The sequence below is a fragment of the Octodon degus genome, unplaced genomic scaffold (assembly GCF_000260255.1).
Source record: "Octodon degus isolate 3935 unplaced genomic scaffold, OctDeg1.0 scaffold00153, whole genome shotgun sequence".
NCBI lineage: Eukaryota > Metazoa > Chordata > Mammalia > Rodentia > Octodontidae > Octodon > Octodon degus.
Window position 1 is genome coordinate 2,944,763 of NW_004524729.1, and position 20,841 is coordinate 2,965,603.

The 20,841-nt window shown below is 60.4% G+C and overlaps 2 protein-coding genes across 4 annotated transcripts in view; one reads left to right on the forward strand and one right to left on the reverse strand.

Moving 5' to 3' along the window:
- Positions 1–14,597, forward strand: part of Trmu (tRNA 5-methylaminomethyl-2-thiouridylate methyltransferase) — an 18,989-nt gene extending 4,392 nt beyond the window's left edge. Inside the window, exons 4-12 of one of the 2 annotated variants that reach the window (XR_002818310.1) lie at positions 2,476–2,598; positions 4,583–4,755; positions 4,956–5,009; positions 5,083–5,149; positions 6,102–6,202; positions 7,281–7,425; positions 7,674–7,772; positions 7,916–9,317; positions 14,587–14,597. Coding sequence is in view for 1 of the 2 variants with exons in the window: in XM_004642463.2 (XP_004642520.1) it covers positions 2,476–2,598; positions 4,583–4,755; positions 4,956–5,009; positions 5,083–5,149; positions 6,102–6,202; positions 7,281–7,425; positions 7,690–7,772; positions 7,916–8,080 (911 nt within the window). In the remaining variant the exon portion in view is untranslated. Of the gene's footprint in view, positions 1–2,475; positions 2,599–4,582; positions 4,756–4,955; positions 5,010–5,082; positions 5,150–6,101; positions 6,203–7,280; positions 7,426–7,673; positions 7,773–7,915; positions 9,318–14,586 lie in introns of those variants that run through there. The other variant, XM_004642463.2, reaches the window with a different exon arrangement.
- Positions 1–20,841, reverse strand: part of Celsr1 (cadherin EGF LAG seven-pass G-type receptor 1) — a 115,056-nt gene that overhangs the window by 3,855 nt on the left and 90,360 nt on the right. Inside the window, exons 24-35 of one of the 2 annotated variants that reach the window (XM_023702564.1) lie at positions 20,059–20,259; positions 16,739–16,913; positions 15,154–15,266; positions 14,770–14,849; positions 13,696–13,822; positions 13,348–13,473; positions 12,936–13,030; positions 12,648–12,751; positions 12,370–12,519; positions 11,743–11,961; positions 11,371–11,632; positions 10,561–11,236 (exon numbers count right to left, since the gene is read on the reverse strand). In XM_023702564.1, the coding sequence (XP_023558332.1) occupies positions 11,212–11,236; positions 11,371–11,632; positions 11,743–11,961; positions 12,370–12,519; positions 12,648–12,751; positions 12,936–13,030; positions 13,348–13,473; positions 13,696–13,822; positions 14,770–14,849; positions 15,154–15,266; positions 16,739–16,913; positions 20,059–20,259 (1,677 nt within the window). In that variant the 3' untranslated portion in view covers positions 10,561–11,211. Of the gene's footprint in view, positions 1–9,463; positions 11,237–11,370; positions 11,633–11,742; positions 11,962–12,369; positions 12,520–12,647; positions 12,752–12,935; positions 13,031–13,347; positions 13,474–13,695; positions 13,823–14,769; positions 14,850–15,153; positions 15,267–16,738; positions 16,914–20,058; positions 20,260–20,841 lie in introns of those variants that run through there. The other variant, XM_023702565.1, reaches the window with a different exon arrangement.

Here is a 20,841-nt window from a genome sequence, read left to right on the forward strand (position 1 = left end):
ATTGATTTCCCAAGATAGCCAGAGGCCAGAACCTTGGAAGTAGTTTTGTTTCAGAAGTGGAGGGAGCGGTGAAAACAGTCCTGGAAAAGTAAGCCCTTTCCAGTGCAGTGTAGTTGGCAGGAGAGGGTGCCGTCCGGCAGTGGCTTCAGGTGTCCCAAGGAAAGCCAGTTGGGTTACTGCCAAAGAAAGAGGCAGAAGTGACTGTCCTAGGACGAGGGGATTTGAGAAAGTGAGATTCTGATAGGAAAATGTCAGTGACCTTAATGAGATACTAGCAGAAGAGAGACAGCGCAAGTGGGGGAGCCTCTTCAAGGAGGGCGGCCCTGGCCAGCCCTCGCGAGCATGAGAGCTGCCCGCTTGGGCTCTGGGCCAGGAGCCAGGTGGGGGCAGCACTGCTGACCAGGAGACCCCATGCCTGGGGCTGGGCCCTACAGCAGCCTACCACTCACAGAAGCCAGGGGACCCCAGACGCTTGAGACGACTCCGTGCCCACATTGCGCTGAGCCGGACCCACAAGACCCTGCTTGGCCTCCAGCCACAGGGTCTCTGGTTCCAGACTGGCTGCGTCTAGGGGGAGGCCCAAAAATTCAGGTGTACTCCTCCTGCTTCCAAAAGTGAGTGTCGGCTTCGTCCTGAGAACCAGTCTGTGCTCTGATTCTGGCCCCTGGCTCCCTGCTCCACCCCGGCTGGGACACTGTCTTGGCTGTCTGTTCTGCGCCCTCTTGTGGTCTCCTTGAGGTGCTGCGCCCCTGATGACTCGCCTGCCCACCCAGCCTGTAGTTGCGTCTGCGCTTACATTTCCACTTTCTTGATTCCATCTGGGCGTTGGCTACCCCATACCTCTTTGTCAAGCCTCCCTACTGCCACATGGCTTGCCTAAGCCACCTCTTGGTAACCGTTTGGGGTCTGCATAATGGACTTCTGAAGCTCCTGATGCTGGCTGTCACTGCAGATCGCCCTGCTGTCCTGTGCGTGGCCACATCCCACGCCATCGTATGCCTTGATCCAGCAGGACAGTACTTCCTGTGGTGACGAAGCTGACTGCGTGGCATCTTGGGGCAATGAGAGGGTGATCCAGGGATGAGATGGTGATGAGATACTGGCTTGTGAAGCTCCGAGGTTAAAAAACAACCTGTAGAAACTCAGAAGAGCATGAATCAGAGCCGTAGCTATAGGTGCGCTTTGCTGACTAGGCTCAGTGATGAGTGCTTTTGGCGCAGGCTGGAGGGAACTGGCACGGTCGCTGTCTGGGTGCAGAAGTTGAGGGGACCTGGTGTTCTCTGGGTGGCAGAGCCGGTGCTTCTGTGTTTGTTGCCAATGTCTATGCAGTCGGAGCTGGCATAGAAAAAGAGATAAGCCCTCCTGGCCTGCCCTGGTTGGGCCTTTTGTCACTCAGGAAAAGTGACAGATGGGGAGTATGGGTTTTGATTTCTACCATGTCTGCAAATATGTCTCCCGACGAACTGTGGGATTGCTGTGGGTTATCCTGGGTGCCACGTTCCTGGGGTGACAGCAGAGGGTAGCAGGGTTGGGACTTGCAAGAGAAGGATTTCTAGGCATGGAGCACACAGCTCTGCCGGAAGCGCTTGCCTTGGAGGCATGAAGTCCCTGTCCGTGTCGCTTTCTGGGAGCCCTCAGTGGCTGCAGTGGGGTGTGCTGGAAGGGATTTCATGGTGAGCACCGCAGTTCTGAGATGAAGGTGTGAACGGTGCAGCTTGGGATAAAGCGCGTGGTGTGGAGACCTGAGGCCGCAAGGCTTCTCCTACAGAGTCCTGTGCTGCTTGCGTGTGCATGGCTGTTTTTTAGGGAAATAACCTTTAAAATGGGTTCTTTGTGAGAACGAGTGAGGTGTGCTGTGTTCTGCAGGGCCTCCCCAGAGAGTCCAGTGCTGGGGTGTCTCGGGCTCCTGCTGTGCACCAAGTCAGCCTGGTTTATCGCTCCCCTTCTAGCACTGAGTGTCTGCCAGGCTGAGTGTCTGGAATTTTCACAACATGGATGTCCTTCAGCATGGTAAAATAATATATATTTCTTAAAATGTAAGCCTATTGAACTGTGAAAAGAGAGGGCTGCATTTATCTAGTAATTTGATTTCCAGAGTCAGAGACATAATGTGTGGTGCTCTCTGTTGAACCTCAGGGCCACAGTGCACATTCCTGTTCCCTCTCCACGTCTTGAGTCAGCTTTGCCCGTGCTGCTGTAGCCCAGCTGTAGCCATGGCGTTGGGGCTCAACTCTCTTCCTCCCAGCAGGGGGCACTATGGGCTTCTTCAGTGTTTCCTGTGTTCTAAGAAAACTGAATCAGGCCTTTTGTACTCAGACTTGCGTCCCTTGCGTCACTTAGTGAGCAAAGGGTGTTGCTTCAGAAAGAGTTATGGGGCGGGTCAGCTTCGGCTAAGCACTGAGGGTGGCCTGCTGAGCTGGGCCTTGGGCTCTGTGGGCTCGAGCCTCAGTCATTTCCTTATGTAACACCTCACAGGAGCAGACGCGATTGCCACGGGCCACTATGCGAGGACCTCACTGGAAGATGAAGAAGTCTTTCAGCAGAAGCACATAAAGAGGCCGGAAGGGCTTTTCAGAAATCGATTCGAAGTTAGAAATTGTAAGTTCCAGTGCCCAGGTCAGAATTTGTTGTGTGCGAAGTAAAATAAGTTGCGATGCAGGAGCTGCGTCTAAGCACATGGCCATGCCCCCGTGTGCTCCTGCGGCTGTCTGCTTGGGACTCACATTTGAAAGGTGCCCAAGGCCTGGATTGGGCAACAAGAGGCCCTGGGCAGGGGCCGGGAGAAGGAAAATGTTTCCGTCTAGCTTTAGATACTGCCTGTTGGGTACTCTAAAAATACTCAGGGAAATGCCTGACAGTGGTATCTGGGTGTGCTGGGCTTAGCCAGGGCCTTTTGCTGTCAACCAAGTTGTCAGGCCAGGGGGTGGGTGTGAACAGTACGGGACCTGGCGGGCAGCTGTGTGTGCAGAGCGTGCCTGCAGACTTGCTGCCAAGGGCCAGAAGGCAAGGCTGGGACACCGCTGTGCCCTGGCATACATTTGTATGTAGAAAAGAGGAATATGTGTGGCTGCCGGGTGAAGAAGCAGGGCTCGGCCACTGTCTGCTAGGACTTGCCGTGCCTGTGGGTGGCAAAGGGAGGGTGGCCCTCTGTGTGCTCACTGGAGCCCTGAATTGAGTTTGGAATGCAGGTGGCGAATGGGTCCTGGGGACCATGGCTTCCCGCACACACCTTTTTAAAAAATATATATTTAGTACAGGGTCTACAGGGTCTCACTACACAGATCGGACTTCAGTGGCCCTCCTGTTTTTCAACCTCCCAAGCGCTGGGATTATAGGCATGCACCACCATGCCCAGTCTCAGTCACCGTCTCAGCACGCACTGGGGGCTGGGCCTGCACAGCAGGCTGGGGATTGAACCCCGGTCCCACCATCTGCCTAAGCAGGTGCTTTAATCCGCTGAGCTGTCCCACCGGCCCTCCACACACACCTGCTCTGTGCCGCTATCCCCATTTCCCCGAGGAAGAGACTGAGGCTGGGGTGGCCTCGCTGACCTAGCTACCCCAGCGGCTGAGCCAGGCTCGCCCAGTGTCACCACCCACCCACTGCACTGTTCTGAAGGCGGTAGCAGTGTGCCCTGTTGTCGCCCTGAGTGCTCGTGCCTCCATCTGCTCAGCCTGGATAAGGGAGCCATACCTTGTTGGGCAGGGAGGGAGGAGCCCTCTGCTGCTGCCTATGTGGTGCAGCCACTTCCCTTGCCCTGCCGCCCAGAGCCCTCGTGTGCCCCTCTGCCCACACTCCTGGGCACTCTCACCCCAGAGACTCCCATCCTGGAGGACCTGGAGCCCACAAGAGAATGCCCTGCCCCAGTAGGTGGCCACCACCACAGGCCCCCTGCATGCACCTTGCTGCGGGCTGCACTGTGTGAGCCCGTTGATTGTGTGCCATGCTCTGTGTGCCCCGTAGCACTAGGCACAGAAGGGGCACAGGACCTCTGGTCTGGGCTGGGTCTCTGCTGAGCACGGGAGACCCAGTGCTTCCCACCTAGAGGCTGGGCTGATCTCTCCAGAGCCAGGTCCCTTGTACCTCTCACGACCTTCACAGTGTGTTCCCTGGGGTAGGGGCCACGTCCCCGAGACAGCCAGCAGAGCGTGGCCTCTGCCCGCACCCTGTGGCACTGAGCCCTGTGGCGTGGGCGCACCGTGCACAACTGACTGACTCTGGTTCCCTGCAAGTGTCCTGCACGCTGTCTCGTCCAGTTTCCAGAAGTTGGCTGAATCCATTTTGGCCTTTTTTCCTTCTCACATTTTTTCACATTGACGTTTCATCTGAAAGTTTTACAAACTGTGATCTAAGTTGTGCGCTGGAATGCATTTCAGAGTCCACGTTCCCTGTGTGTTTTGGGGTAAACGTGGGTGAACACTTTCCTCACCCCAGCACTGCCAGTGCTCTCCCAGCACACTGTTATTTAGAGTCCGCTTTTACTTCTGACAGAGCGGGGGTCACTAAGTAAACACAAGGACGTTATTAAAGGCAGTTTCTTTATGTTCATTCTGCAACATCTCTTGTTCTTTACTCTTGGCAGCGGTAAAACTTCTCCAAGCAGCTGACAGCTTTAAAGACCAGACCTTCTTTCTCAGCCAGGTTTCCCAGGAGGCCCTGAGAAGAACCATCTTCCCTCTTGGGGGATTAACGAAAGATTTTGTAAAGAAAATAGCTGCTGAGAATGGACTCCAGCATGTGCTTGAGAGGAAAGAGGTAGGCGAGCAGGTCTCCTGGGATTCCACTGTGGCCGGGTGCTGGGGAGCTGCACATGAGGCCTGGAGGAGGGCGGGGTGGTGCAGGCCCTGGTACTTGGGGAGCTGACGCATGGCTCCCCCTCGCCCTCCCTCAGGGGCAGACAGCTTGAGGGGTCCCCAGCCATCCTTTCACCTCCTGCCAACCTCCTCTCGTTTCAGAGCATGGGCATCTGTTTCATTGGTAAAAGGAATTTTGAGCATTTCATCCTTCAGGTGAGTGTCCTGACATTGGGGTGATCGTCCTGCACCCCTGCAGCTCCGTTGTAAAGAACTGTTTGTCTCCTAGTACTTGCAGCCTCAGCCTGGGAAGTTTATTTCCATTGAGGACAATGCAGTTCTGGGAACACACAAGGGTGAGTTGCAGCCTCGGCTACTTTCCCTGAGCTCCTTGGGTTGTGGGTGTGTATTAGCCTTGGGGCTGCATGGGTCCCGGTCCCGGTCCCTTCTGCTCTGGTGCAGAGGCCCGGGAGGCCTGTGGGGCAGGCTGGATGGGTACTTGGAGCCCAGAGCATCCAAGGTGGCCAGAGATGCAGGAGACGCCCCCATTGGGAGGCGCTGACTGGCCTCACGGCTGGCACCAAGGACCATGTGAGCAGATGGGCACAGGTGTTCCTCAGTGCCATGGCGGCGTGCTGCGTATGCATTCACTGGCACTGCCTGGTGGGCACAGGGCTCAGCCCTGGTACAGGGACAGGCAGTGTGGGCTGCTGGGGCAGCTTGGCCTGCACAGGCCCACCGGGGGCCCGGCTGGGTCAGAGGGGTCTTGCAGGGAATTGTGCTGTGGAGCTAGCTCAGCCTTCGGGAGCCAGCTCAGGGGCAGCTGAACAGGCCCTGGGCTCCTGAGAGCTCCAGGTTCCAGAGGTGACTGTGCTGGGACTTGTGGCCAGCGCCTAGAGTGCAGTGAATGCCATCGGGTTGTCTGTGCCCGTGCAGCAGGGATGGGCAGGGCAGCGAGCAGGGGCCTGCCCTGTGTAGGGTGGGGACGTGCAGGCAGTGTACCCGCCGGGCGGGCACCAGGACTAAGCATCGAGGGACAGTGGTCCAGCCGCCCTCTGCCCACACTCCCTGCAGCCGCCCTGCCCAGGGGCTAGGTTTGGACTTGGCCGCTTCTTTGTGTACTGCCCAGGCCTGGACAGGGTGGCATGTGTGACGGTGCAGTTGGGGCCAGCTCTGCAGTCTGCAGCAGCCCTCGGGACTGTGGAAACCCGCTCCCACTAGATGTCCATGGCCACGTCCTTTCTGCCTTGAGAGCCTCAGTCTTTCACGTGGAACTCGTTGCCTAGGCTCACGGAGAACCTTCTGTAGGTTGGTTCCTGTATACCTTGGGCCAGAGGGCAAAGATCAGCGGCCTGAGGGAGCCCTGGTATGTGGTGGACAAGGACGGCACCAGAGGAGACGTGCTCGTGGTGAGTGGTGGTCCCGGCCCAGCCTCCGCAGCCCCCAGTACCAGCCCCAGGCCGCAGACGGGCCTGTGTCAGGTGGCTCTTAGGCTGCTGCCGGGCTGCTCACTCTGACCCTCACATAAATGCCTGTAGATACTGCTTTTCTGAGTTTATAAGAGAGGATGAGACTCGAGTGAGCGGCGAAGATCACAGGGAAGCCGGAGGTCCCAGTGCTAGGTCGTGCTGCTGCTGAGAGCAGCACCGTGGCAGCTCTTGTGCACACAGGCAGGTGGCGAGGCCGGGTGGGCAGGCGGCAGCTGCAGAGCCCTGAGCCATCGTGATGCTGGCATGCCGCCTGGGCTGCTGTGTGGAGGGTCCTGTGGGGGTGAGCAAGCCCCCGTGAGGACGTCGGCAGCTTCTGCAGACAGCTTGAGCTTAGAGGGGCTGGGGGAGCAGGCGCAGCTGAAGGGCCTGTGCCCTCTTTCCCCGGGCAGATGTGTGGCGCCCCATTCTTGCGAGGCCTAGGCTTGAGAAACCCACTCGGAGCAGGCTGAGCTGTCACTGCGTGCTGTCACTGTTAGACCAGGGCGCCTTCTGAGAGGAGTGATCTGCACATGGGACAGTGACTGCAGTATGACCTTCCGGGGGTGTGCCTCCTGCGAGGAACCAGGGGCTCGTCCCTGATGGCCCCCGGGCAGTCCCAGGGCCAGCCCAGAGCCTAAAGCTCTGGGCAGAAGCTTATGGCCATGCCTGGCCCTTTCCTAGGAAGAGCCCCTGGTTCTGAGTACAGAGTCCAGGGCACAGGCACTGGGGGGCAGAGGCCTGGGTGAGGGCTCTTGGTGCTCTGGCATCCCCGGCCCACCCGAGACGCTGGCCCCAGAGAACGGGGACCAAGGGTGGAGGGGCAGTGAGAGCTGGGGGCCCTCTATACACAGGGCTGCGGTGGGGCCCTGCCCACCTGTCAGTTCCCACACAGAGAACAGTTTGGTGGTCAGGTGGAGTTCGCCATTAGGATCATTATCACTCATGACGTGTGCAAGGGGGCTTTGGGGAGGGAGACCTAGACCTGATGACCCATCACGGTCCGCCACTCTGTCCTCAGGCCCCCCGGACTGACCACCCAGCCCTGTACAGGGACCTGCTGCGCACTGACCGCGTGCACTGGATTGCAGAGGGGCCACCAGCCACCCTGGTCCGGGACAAGATGATGGAGTGCCACTTCCGCTTCCGCCACCAGATGGTGCTAGGTAACCGGAGGGAGGTGTAGAGCTGTGGGGACAGGTGAGACCCTGCAGGCAGAAGGTTGTGGCGCAGACATACTGTAACTTGCAAAATTCACCTGTCCTGTGCCAGCCACTGGGGGGCTGGGTCACCGCTGTGGCTCAGGAGGAGGGTCCAGCATGGGGCAGTCGGTGCTGCCCGGTGTCCTGCTGGCAGACCCCTCAGGCTGCTGCCTTGCCCTTCCCTGGCGAGGTGAGGCCACACATGCTTCAAGGCCTCTCTCCACCCAGTGCCCTGTGTGCTGACCCTCAATCAAGATGGCACCGTGTGGGTGACGGCAGTGAAGGCCGTGCGGGGCCTTGCGCTGGGGCAGGTGAGTGGGCTGGGGCAGGGTCAGCCACAAGAAGTGCACGCCAAGTCTGTGCCTTCCTAGCCCTGGGTTCCTGGCCAGTCAACAGTGCCAGGCCCCATGCTCGGGGCCACCCCCAGCTCACAGCAAGGCCCCTTTCCTTCCAGTTCGCCGTGTTCTACAAGGGGGACGAATGCCTGGGCAGTGGGAAAATCCTGCGCTTGGGGCCGTCGGCCTACACACTCCAGAAGGGCAGGAGCAGGGCCGTGGTGGCTCCCAAGGGCACCGGGGACAGTGCAGGGGACAGCCCAGGCCTGTGTCCCACACCCTGATGGACCCAGCTGCCAGGAGAGGCCTGCAGAATCAGCCCAGGACAGGGCAGCCCATGGTGCTGGGCTTGGTGCTGCCTGAGCCAGGGAGCCGGAGGCCCTCGTGTCACCCCCTACTCCACGTTGTGTGGCCCTATCCCCAGGCCTGCTTCTGGAGTCCCTCTCCCCTACCCTTCTGAGCATACTGCAGGACACATGGTGGTTGTATGGGCCACAGGACAGCACTGAATAAAACTCATTTGTCTGGCGGAAGGGTCTGACTGCTGTGTCTGGGGCAGGCCGGCTGTCCGCTTCAGGCTCGGCTCATAGCTGATGCTCCACGGCGAGCACACCCCATGCTTTTCCTCATGGTTGTACGCCCTTCCAGGGCGGCTCCATTTGGACAGAAGTGTGGCTGGAATTCTTGGAGAAGCCCTGATCCAGACAGAGGCACTGCGAGCGTAGGCTTGCGGGCCCCTCCTGTCTCGGCAGCTGGCCACGTGCTTGTGTGGCACAGAGCTGTGACCTTGGACGCTTGTGTCTGGGTTCCACTTCAGTTTTCTTTCCTACGTACTGCTTCCCTGCCGCCGTGGACTGAGCAGCCGTGTTCTTTCACACCGCTCACCAGGATGCTGTGCCTTGGAGTGAACCCCTGGAATCGTAAGCCATATCAAACCTCCAAGTTACGGGTGTCAGGTAGTCTGTCCCAGCAAGAAAACTGACCGAGACAGGAGCCAAGGCGAAGGAGCCCAGAAGCGAGGGTGACCTGGGGAGGGAAGGCTGGTGAAGTGGCCGAGGCCTTGGCTGTGCAGCTGTCCCTGGAACTCGCCGCTCCAGGGCCACAGTCAGGGACAGAAGCTGATCGAGTCATATGCCACCAGAATGCTGCTGAGGTGAGTGCTGCACCTGGCCGGGCCCGCTTGCATACAGAAACGCCAGCAAACACCCAAAGATGCTGGGCAGATTGGGCAAGCAAAATGGCCCAGATGCTCCGATAACCAAGGATAGAGCAGCCTCTACTCCATGCCTGGACACACAACTCTCAAAACAGTGACATCTGCAAGGCCCACCTGGAAAATCAGAATATAAGGAGCCACTCAAGTTCTAAAACTGCAAATGACAGTAAGCAGAACAAAATAACCGCATAGGCTTAAGAGAATGGAGATGACAGAGAAGGCATAAGCGACTGTGAACACTGATCACCAGACAGTCACATCTGAGCGGACGGGAGGGGTGAGCAGAGCTGGCCTGGCTGGCTGGCGTCTGGGGAGACGTGACAGGCACCGTTCCTGCACCGCAGGAAGCCCCATTTGGTCTGCTTGCCCCAGCAAGGGCCATGCAGCTGGGGACAGTGCCACTTCCCCCACCCCCAGGGAGCGGGAATGGGTGGACACAGTGAGCCAAGTGTACAAATGCGAAAATCTTAATTTATTGTAGCCCTCCCGTCTGTCGCCATTCCAGTGTTCACATAATAAATACACATTTGTTAAAAACCTCCAGTGTTTCATCTCCCCCAGTCTTAAGTCATAAAAATAGGTGTACATTTTTCTGTCTTAAAACTAATGATTTTTGTTTCTTGGGGGTTTTTTTGGTAACAGTTTTGATCCCATTTAAAAAGCTGAACCCCCAGGGCTAAAACCTGGCTGAAGGTGGGTGACAGGACGCAGGTGCTGAGATCTGCGAGCAGGTGGCCCGCGCAGCACACCCACCCAAGGTGCTTGCTCGTCGCTGTGCGTGCGTGCAGAGTCCCCAGCCCTGGGCTGCCCGGCCGCCGGGCCCAGGCCCACGCCCCACGCCCCACTGCATCTCATGAGCAGCGCCTGCCTTCCTCAGCCGAAGTGTGCAGCACAGGGGCGCGCACATCTCCCACTTGGGAGCGGCTGTCAGATCCCGTAGTTGGGCACCCGGTGAAAGGACAAAGGCAATGCTGGAATCCGACGTGCCTGGCTCACTCCGCTGCCCAGCGCCTCAGGCCACGCTGTGCCGAGGCTGCAGCCCCAGACGTCTCCACATGAGCTTCCAAAAATGGCTCCATAAGCATTGAGTAGTGTGGCTGTGGCTTTGTCCCTTTGCACAATTGGGCATTTGAAGCAAAATGATGTCATTGGTAGACTTTGGGGGTGGGGACCCCAGCCTACTTGGAGAGGCCTGGAGTCTAAAGGATCTAGAAAATTGGCAGGAAGGAATGTGACATCCTGGAAGACCTCACGGCTCCGTCTGGATCAGGATCGTGTGAACACTAAGGCCCCCTGCAAGCAGAAGGGAACAAAGGAACACCTACCTGCGGTGCTGAGCTACCAGGCAGGGCTCCAGCAGGGCCCAGTGGGCCTGGCGTGCACCCAGCACCAGGGTGGGTGGGGGTGGCACGGCCATCAGCAGGGACCTGCTGACCTGCCTGGACCCTGGGGCACATGGGTGCCAAGGGCACACGTGCTCAGAGCATGCGGGCCCTGGGCTGGGGCGGCAGGGTCGTCCACGCTTCCCTGCACACGGCTGAGAGCCACAGGGGTTCTCGGCTTTGGCCTCACTGCCCAAGTCCTCCCCATCTCTGCCCTGCCGGGCACAGGCTGCGTCAGCACACCGAGGCTCAAGTACAGCTGTGCAACCAATCTTCCATACACGGACAAGAAGTAGCGGGAGAACACTCCCAGACCTACCAGGGCCAGGCCAGTGCCAACTCAGGCTGTGCACAGGCTCCGTCTGCGAGCCCAGGAGCGCACACTTCCGGCACAGGAGCGTGGGTGGGACAAGGCCACCTGCTTTTACAGGAACGGCTTGGGCAGTGGCCAGGTCCCGGCCTGTGGCAGCGCCTCTGAGCCGTGTGAGTGGAGCTGCGTGGTGGCCCTGCAGGCTGGGCCAGCCCTTGCACTGGGCCCTTGCGCTTAGGCCACAGGTGTGGCTTTGCTTCTGTCCAGTCAGCAGCGAGCTGTGCCAGCCCTGGGTCTGTCTCCATCGAGGCTGCCTGTGGCTTTGGCACTCGTCCCAGAGCCAACTAGCCTGGGCCCCTGATGGCCAGGAGCTGTGTGCACGATCTGCAGTGCAGCTGCCACTGGGCCCTGCTTCACTCCGCAGGCAGCGGCCCTCGGGCTCCACGGTCCCAGGCCCGGCCCAGTGGTCTGTGTGGGTGACAGCTGGCCTCATGGCTTCCTGATGGTTCAAATTGAAGTTTCGTTACTGCCTCTGCGTGTAGGAAGAAGCCGCCAGGCAGGGAGGATCAGTGAGGGCACAGTGGGGACCCTAGCGGGGCAGAGCTGCCCCTGGGGAGGGGTCACCTGGGGCCCCACACCCACGGCCCTGGCGTCCAGGCTACTTACTCGGAGTCAGAGCCATCGGCCTGGGCACTGCCCACGCACACGCTCATGGCCACCCCATTGAGGTGCTCGCGGCCTGGCTCCCTGCGGGGTGTCTTGATGGTGATGACACAGTCGGGGGCGCGGACACTGTCACCAGAGCCCAGGGAGGAGGTGCGCGAGGATGCAGGGCTCTGCTCGCAGTCCGCCAGCTTTTCCCGTAGCCGGCACTTGAGCGGCTGCTCGGGCAGCGGCGGCGGGTAGCTGACCTTGTTTTTCAAGATGCCTGGAGGAGGGAGGAGGCCCAGGCGCGTGAGGCAGGTAACAGGCCGTCGGTCACCTCTGACCTGCCGGGCCCCGCTGCCCCACCCTCGGGCCCTGGGGCTCCCCAGGCACCTTTCCTCTGCTCTGGCAGCTGGGCACCAGGCACTGCCGCAGGCTTGCTGGGGTCTGCGGGGCCATCACCACAGTGGTTGCCCTGCTGTTGCCGGTGCAGCTCCACGCTGACCTTGGTCTCCACCCGCAGTGGGGGTTCTGGGCCGGGGTCCTCGCTGTCGCTCCCTGCCAGGCTCTCATCAGGCCAGCTGGCCAGGATGTGGTTGCCCAGGGTGTCAGCTAAGAGGAGAAAGCAACACTCAGCCTGGCCCGCTGGCGGCTGCACCCCAAGCCATGCTGGGTCTGGTACCCTCAAGAGTGGGCCTGATGGTAGGGAACTGAGACCCAGAGCTGAGAGCCACCACCCTCTCAGGGCACCGGAAGCTGCGCCTGGCCCTCATGGCGCCCAGCACAGAAGTCCCCAGGCAGGCAGGCTGCGCCTGGCCCTCACAGCACCCAGCGCAGAGGTCCCCAGGCAGGCCGCGCCTGGCCCTCACAGCACCCAGCGCAGAGGTCCCCAGGCAGGCCATGCTTGGCCTGGTGGCCAGAGCTCCTCAGCCTTCTTTTGGCTGCAGCTCTCTGGGGTAGAACTAGAGGGCCGGTCCTGGCCTGTGGTCCGCAGCCCAGCCTGGCCTGCTCGCTGCTCACCTTTGGGGGTGCTGTGCGCAGGGGCGCGGGCTGGATTCCACCTGTCCTCAGTGTCCCTGCCATCTTCCTCACTGTCGGATGAGTGTGAGGACGCATAGGAGCTGCTGTGCTCGTCCAGTGACATCTCGCTGTCTGAGTCTGAATCGGGGCCTGCGGGGGTGGGGTAGGAGCTCAGGCCCAGGCCCAGTGTGGCCAGGCCCAGAGGCCTCCTTAGGTATACGTGTCCTCGTGTGGCCAGGGGTATGTGGGCAGCCAGGAGTGTGCCCAGGAACACATACCGTGGGTTTTCTTGGAGTTCCTGGGGACACATGATGAATCCAGCTCCCCATGGCCACCACGTGCCGGCCCCGAGGACACACTGAGCTTCTGTACCCCTTCATCCCTGGGGAGGAGGGGGTGGGCTCAGGACCTCTGCTCAGAGGGACAGACACTATGTGGTGAGCACATGGCTCTGGGAGGTGCCCTAAAGCACCCTGTTTTGATCGACAGCAGGGGCACACAGAGGGCCGCTACCGGAGGCTGGCCCCGCCCTGCCCCACCCCACCCCACTGCAGGAGGGCGCTGACCTGGCGGTGCTATCCAGTGAGGCGGTGGACTCGCCCAGGGCCGTGCGCAGCATGTCAGGCCCCTCGCTGCACGTGTTGTTACAGTTGAGGGAGCGCTGGGGGAAGGGCAGCTGGTCAGACCGCACTCTCCCCTAGCTCACCTAGACTTGTACCGGGCCGGGCGCTTGCCTGGCACACATGGGTCCCACATAGAGCCTGCAGGAGCCTGGGAAGGCAGGGGGAGCACTGCCACCCACGTGGGGTCAGGGGCTATGTGCTCTTGGCCACTGCTTCTGGGTCAAGGGTCCAGGCTGCCCTGGCCATTGTTTGTCTCGAGAGCTCATTTTCCTGGTGGTGTCAGCTCTGGGACACAAAGCCATAGCTGTCCCTTGAGGGGAGCCACCCAGTTCCCAGGCCCCAGGGTGCCTCCTACCGTCAGCAGGGTGGCCCTCGTAGTGGCCGACTCATCCAGGTGCGGCTTCTTCCCAGCAAGCAAAGCCCGCAGGTGCTTCCGGACCTCCCTGTTGAGCACGCAGTGGGACAGCAGGACAAAGAGGCCCTGCGGGGACAGCGGTCAGCAGTGGGCACAGAGAGCCCGAGACTCAGACAGCCAGCATTCAGGGCCCCTCCACATCTCCCCTGTAACCTCACTAGGCAGCGTTTGGTGTGGCCCTAAGGGGCCACCCTCTTCCTGGGGTGGGGACTGAGCAGGAGGCTCCTCCCTCACCCCTGTACACGTGCTGTCGGGGGTTGGCGACCCCCAGGTGACAGGGATACCTACCTGCACACAGCTGAAGGCAGCGAAGAGGTAGTGAAAGCTGAGTGCGTCGCTGTTGACAGCCAGCAGCCCCAGCAGCCAGGTGGCGCTGACGAGCAGCAGCAGCAGGAAGGCTGTCCTCAGCAGGGTGCTGTGGAAGGGCAGGCAGGTCAGTGGGCGTCCCCTGCCCGACCCTCTGGGCCCTCCCCTTCTCCCTGGCCCTCCAGGGCGAGGCAGGCAGTGTGTGCTAGTGGGAACAGGTGCCTCACCTCAAGGTGTCCAGGTCCTAAGGCCTGGTGCATGCAGAAGCCAGGGGAGAGGGCTGCATGCATGCATGCGTGTGCATGCATATGCGCATCTGCACGCGACTCCTAGCCTACCCGTCATGCTCTGTGTGACCCAGGCAAGTGACTCCCTCCCACTGTCCCCATTAGTACAGGTGGATGACGGGGCATGTCATCTGTGGGCTGTGGAGAGACTGGCTGTCCACGCAGCAGGGACCAGAAAGGAAGGACAAGCCCACAGAAGCCAGCCTGCTTTGCCCACTTTCTCCTCTTAGCTCTGGCTGTGACCCCTCCCCCACACAGCTGGCCTCGGCCCCACTGAAGCAGCACAGGACTCCACAGCCACGTGACGGCTCCCCGTCACTCTCATCAGGGGTCTAGGACACCACACACAGAGTCCTCCTCCTACCATAACTCCTCCCCGAGCCCCCATATCTGGGTGGTTCCCTCTGCTGGGTCCCTGTCTCTGGCCTGTGTCCAGGCAACCAGGCTTGCTCCTCCGCCCTCACCCCCCACCTCAGGCCCAGCCACACCAGGTCATGGCCCAACCTGGCTGGTCTGCATGCAAGCCATGGCTGAGCCTGCTCAGGGCCCTCACTCCTCCTGCATCCCCGAGTCCCAGGTGTCCCAGGCCCGAGACCTGAAGGCCTGCAGAGCCCAGACGCACCCACAGCACCTCCCAGGCAATCGCTAAAGGCCCTGACCCAGGGCACCGGCTTTTCACAGGGCTCAGCCCAGCTCAAAAAGCGGACCTTTGGGGTCTCAGGCCCAGGGACCGAGGCCCACCCAGTGGTCAGGTCTGCTCCTAACTCACCGGACCCCCTTTCTCTCATAGTAGTGGTGCTTTCTTTGGCAGGAAACCTTCACAGACAGGACAAAGATGACCGTGTTGATCTGAAAGAATCAGATGTGGCCCTTTCAGCCTCACCAGACCAAACCTCCAAATGCTTCTGGGATCCTCATCCTGCTTCTCAGGGAGCCAGGACCTCCTGCACCAGGCTACTGCCAGCACCCCAATGTGTCCATGTAGGGACCGCCTGCATGCAGTGTGGGGACATAGAATGTGACCCCCCAGACCCACGGATCTGAGAATGTCCCCAAGGCGGCCCTGGCGTCATCACTGCAAGATGAGTCTGGCCCTTCCAGCTGATGCACCCAGTGCCCAAGAACAGTGCCCCGTGGAGGCCCCTGCACTCACGAGGATGACGGCTCCGATGGGCCCAGCGAAGCTCCAGATGAGTGAGTCGTGGAGTGACAGCCAGCAGAAGTCAGGGTTCCCGTAGCCCTGGGGGTCCAGACCAACCGCTAGCCCTGGGCGCAGGGGGCAGAGAAGAGTGTGGGCCACACCCCCAATGGCCACCACCACCTGAGGGCTGAGCAGGGCAGGCCACATCCAATTCCCTTCATTGTTCTCCCAGGAAAAAGAGCAAAGAGCCCCCTGACACCTGCCAGGATGGGCTGGGCGGGCCAAGTCCCGGGCCAGCTATGCCCCACAGCTGCTTGGGAGCCGCCCTGGACCCACCATCCTAGGGGCAGAGCCAGGAGGAAAGCAATGGGGGCAGTTAGCACCCAGGGGGCCCTGCCAGGGCTGCTCAGACCCCCGCAAGGCAGTAGGGAGGGAGGAGTAGCTCAGCTGAGGGACAGTGCCATCTCTGGGGCCAGCTGTGTGACACAGGCCACATGGGCATTCTCTGGTGCTGCGCCTGAGGCTGGGCACACATGGGGTCCCATCACCAGGGCATGGCATCTCTCCTCCTAACCACTGGTGACACGCCATGCACGCCCAGGGCTCCCTCCTATGGCCCCCGACACGCCATGCACGCCCAGGGCTCCCTCCTATGGCCCCCGACACGCTGTGCATGCCCAGGGCTCCCTCCTATGGCCCCCAATTCCCCCTTGACGCATCCACAGCCCTGTTTTCCCTGCTTAAGAGGAGGACTTGTTCCGTGACCTTTCTAGCCTGCACACACTGAGCCGCTTCTGTGGCCTCGGGGGACTGTGTGGTGTGGCCCTGGGGGAACGCAGCCTGAGGAGTGCCCTGGCACCTTGTTCTGGCCTCAGGTCTCGTGCCATCTGTGCCATCTCCCTGCACTCCTGCCCACCAGGTCTAGCACTAAGAGCCCCTTTTCCCAGAAGCCCACGCCTGCCCCTGGTAAGAGCACATTGTCCCCCATACTCTGCAGCGCCTTCGGGAACTGGTGCCAGAGGGGCCCACTCAGCACCCCCTGCCCTGGAGAGGCGGCTCCCCAGGACAAGAGCTTGCTTCCTCCCTGGCTGCTGAGCCCAGGCCTGTAATGGAGTTGGGCAGAGAGGGCACACCACCTTCAGGGGACAGACAAGTGGGGCAATGAAGGGGTGCACCCCCTTGTGCTGGGGGACCTGGGCAACAAAGACTATAGGACTCCAGTCTACTGCATGATTCACCTACCCATCTACCACCCACCGGTCCATCCATGCACACACCCCCCCCACCAGCCACCCATCCTGTCATCAACCCACTGGCAGCCATGGAGTTTTGTCATGTGCTGCAGATGGAGAACATCTTGGGGCCTCCTCTCCAGAGCTCACACCTGACCACAGCCACGTCTCCCACGTGGGCACAAGGCAGCCTCACTTGTGTCCACAGTATGCAGGGTCAGAGAGGAGGCAAGCAGGTGACTCTCCCCGCATGTGGAAGCTGGGGTTCCTGGACCAGCAATGATGTGTGGAGCCCCACTGAGCAGGGGTCTGTAGGAAAACTATTTTCACAACCACCACAGCAGGGGTGCTCTGAGGGTCCTCACCTGTGACAATGGCTGGGATGCCCCAGCCCACAACGTAGTAGAACCGCATGGGCCCAGCGTCGATGTTGCGCACCTCGGTCAGCATGCGGTAGACGTGGAGGCTCTCCACCAGAGTCCAGGCGAAGGTGCTCATCCAGGTGTAGTGCAGCAGGATGGCGACCACTGTGCAGAGGAACTGCGCAGGGGAGGCCATGGTCACAGGCGCAAGGGGACAGGGAGCGGCCACATCGGCCACACTGCAACACAAGGGGATCGAGCTCCCGGGCGCTCCTGTGTGTCACCAGGGACTATAGTACCTCAGGATTTCAAGGGGACCCAAGGACGGAGGCAGGCACCTGGGGTCCTGCCCAAGGGATACAGCACAGGCAGAAAGGGCAGCTCCTTGTTTAGTTAGAGAAGCTGGAATACAAGGTATGTGATGGCTCCAAAAACTTAAATGTCAGTATTTAAAGCTGAAGTAGAAAAAATGAAAACACTAGAGCTGGACCTATGTCCATCACTGCTGGTCTCACGAGCCCCAACTGCACAGCAGGTGTGCGGTGGAGAGGGTCTTCATGCAGTGACCTCACGGCCCAGCAAGTACGAAGTCCTTAGGATTTCTGCTGAAATAACACGGACAAAAGTCTCTGTCTTTAGCTGGTCAGGGCCATATATCTGCCAGCGGCCAAGAGCCGGGAAGAGAAAAAGCAGTGCCCACAGGGTAGCCAAGGGCAGTGCGCCTCCCCTAACAGAGGAGGGCACCCTTCCTGCCTGGCACAGAGGTCATGCGAGGCCAACCTGAAGGCAGGGCAAGGAGCACCAGGATACTGGCCCACAGATGCCCAACCTCTGAGGTCTAGTGCAAATCCAGTCCCTTGTCCGGCATGGGCCTTGGAGATGTGGCGGAGAATGGCTTTGAAAGGGCTTTCAGGGAGGACTGGCCTGGTGAGCCCAGGCCAGTCAGAGAGAAAAGGCCAGGTGTCGTCCATCCAGGGGCCAGTGAGAGCGCGTAAGCAGAGGACCCAGGGCCCTGCAGGACCACAGCACACCCTCAGGCCACGCCCACATAAAGTCCACGCCCATAAGCTCCCAGACCTCGCCCGCCTGTGGCAGGCCACACCCGGAGTGCTTAGGCGCAGGGTCAGGCAGCCAAGGTACGTCAGCACCACAGGCTGTGGCTGCCTCTGTCCTTTTCATCTGGAGGCCAGCTGTCCTCCAGAAATAGCTCCCAGGAGCGGGAGGGAACCGCTTTTCACGTCAGACCCGGCGTGAGCAGGAACCGGAGGGAAGAGAAGCAAGCTGACGAAAGGCTGGGGCCACGATGCCCTCAGCCGGTCCAGGAAGCCAGCTTCAAGGGGCGGTCTGCCTGGTGACCCCATTTCCCTAGTGGGACGTGCAGCCGGCTTGGGAAAAGAAGGGTGAGGCTGGCTGGCTGCTGCTCTCAGTAACGCACAAAGCAAACCCCAGAACCAGTGATTGAGAAAGCAAGCACTAGAAATGGAGCGGTCTCCGCCAGGCCAGCCGCACACGCACACTGCAGCGCCAGGTCTCCAGAACAAAGAGGATGAGAAAGCCCAGTAAATCATTTCAACCTGCCGGGGCTGGAAGATGGGAAACGCCCGGAGACAGGACGAGCGTTAGGCGGAAGCCCACAGAAGCTGGGCACGCGGCCAAGCCCCGGAGCGCTGCGCCGGCTTCCTCGGCGCTGCTGCCCACTGCCCGGCTGCGACGGGCGGAAGGCGCTCAGCGCGTGGTGCAGGTGGCTGTGAGTCAGCCGCCACGGCGGGCCGCCCGCTTCTAGGTGCTGCTTTCCCTCTATCCAGGCACGCTGTACCCCAAATACCACCAAGGCCCTCGCCTGCCTCATGGGGGTGGGAGAGGTCCTTGGAGGTGCCCGCACTGTCCACACCTGGCTCTGGGGCAGCAGCTGGGGACAAGAGGCTGGACTGTGCTCAGCAGGGAGCCCCAGGGTGTGTACTCTGCCAGGCCATGCTCCCTGTGGCAGTTCAGCCACCAGGCCCCTGCGGTGAATGGCCTGGCCGTGGGGTGCAGGTTCCACTGCTGCAGTAGAGGAAGGGTTGTGGGCCAGGACTTGCTCTCCAAAAACCGCTGTCTTTGCTCCTTTTGTGGAGGGGCAGCTTTGGGGGCTGGGCCAAGGGCCTTCACACAGCACGACGTCCCCAGCCTTTGTGTGACACCACATGTCGCCAGGTTACTGCACTGTCCAGGCTGGGCTCAAACCTGCGGTCCTCCTGCCACAGCCTCTGGAGGGTGCTGAGATGACGGGTGTGCACCACCCGCCACCTGCCTTTCACTTCCATTTTCCCGAGGGCTGAGCACCCACCACTGGCCGGGGCAGTGCGTAACCTGGGCGAGTCCCTTTGGGCGCTCTGTGGCACTGAGGACACGAGCCCAGCGTACAGGGTGTTTCCATGGCACCGGACGCACACTGCCCAGGAGCACTCAGTGCCTTGTGTGCTGTGGCCACAAGCTCCAGCACCAGTGTCCCAGGGCCCTGGAAACACCCGGTCTTCCTCCATGACACAGTCCCCAGGGCAGAGGGTGCTGGCTGCATGCAGGGGCTCCCACTTGATCGTGCTACTGGTGACTGCTCGCCATCTTAGGGGAGGCAGGAAAGGTGGCCTGACCTTCGCGGTCCAGAACACGCTCTGAGCTTCCAGGACCCTGGGGAGCCCACACCACAGCCCTGCTTTTAGACAGACCGAGCGGGCCTGCCCTCTTGCCTTCTTTCCTTCTCCTGTCGGCCCCAGGGAGCGCCTTTCTCCACTCCGCTCTCTTTAAGATTCAGCAGCTGCCTCTCAGCACCCAGGCCACCGCTGGTTCCTCCCACAATGCTCATTAGCAATGTGTGCCATGCACCTTCCCGCCCCTGGCGCCCCCTCGATGGTGCCTGGGACCCTGGGACTCCACAAATGACTGGGATTTCTTATGACCTGATCATCCCAGCTTGGCACAGCAGTCCTTGCTGCCTTGCTGCCTGTACTGAACAGCAACAGTAGTGATGCCCCCAGGCTAGCCCCTCGCAAAGGTGGGCAAAGGTGAGCACAGGGGTGCACGCCTGGAACTGCAGCTGCCTCAGAGACTGAGGCAGGAGTACTCCACATCCGAGGCACGTGTGGGCCACTTACTGAGACCCTGCCTCAAAATAAAAAATAAAAAAGGCCAAGGATGCCGCTCAGCTCTACAGCAGCTGTCAGCCTGAGGTCCTGGGTTCCATCCCCAGCGTGACATGTGAGAGCTCCTCACAGGAATTCAGGGAGAGGAGAGGTGGCACTCAGGGACACAGTGGACAGGTCAAGGGGGAGGAGGGCGGGCCTCACCGGGTTCTCTGTCTGGCTGATGCCAACCACGAAGACCAGCTGGGAGGAGAAGAGCGCCGCCGTGAGGCTCCTGTGGATACTGCGTAGGTTGGAGTGCAGCGTCCGGGCCAGGGTGAGCAGCAGGAAGGCCGCCACCAGGGCTGCCAGGGACAGGGCGACCGCGGTGCAGGTGATGATCCTCAGGGGCAGGACCTCCCCATGCTGCGGGCGGGGCGGGCGGAGGCAGGAGGAGGTGAGGCTGGCTCTGCTCTCCCTGTCACTCCTGCACAGCGCAGAGATCCTGCGCCAACCACCCAGTTAGCTCTGATGCAAAGCAGGTTGGCTGGGAGTTCAGCTGGCACAGCAGTGACACCTGGGCTGCAACAGGGTCACATGAAGACCACTACTGCCACGGGCAGGGCACATTTTCTACGATGGATTTTTACCACATTTACTAAAGAAACCTAATCTATCCTACCATCTGTCCATCCATCCTGAGGTCTGGGGATGAGAGCAGCAAGACCTTCCAAAGGGACACCGTGTACACACAAAAAGGCCCTGCATCAAGCTGGGCATATGCCTGTAAATCTGTACTCAGGAGGCTGAGGCAGAAAGAACACCAAGGCTGAGGCTAGCCTGGGCTACAGAGTGAGTTCAAGGCCAGCCCAAGCTATACAGAAAGATCCAGCCAGGGAGATGGCGCAGTAGAATAAGTGCTTCTGGCAAGCGCAAGGGCCTGAGTTCAATCCCTTGTTCAGCGAAAGAAAGAAAGAAAGAAAGAAAGAAAGAAAGAAAGAAAGAAAG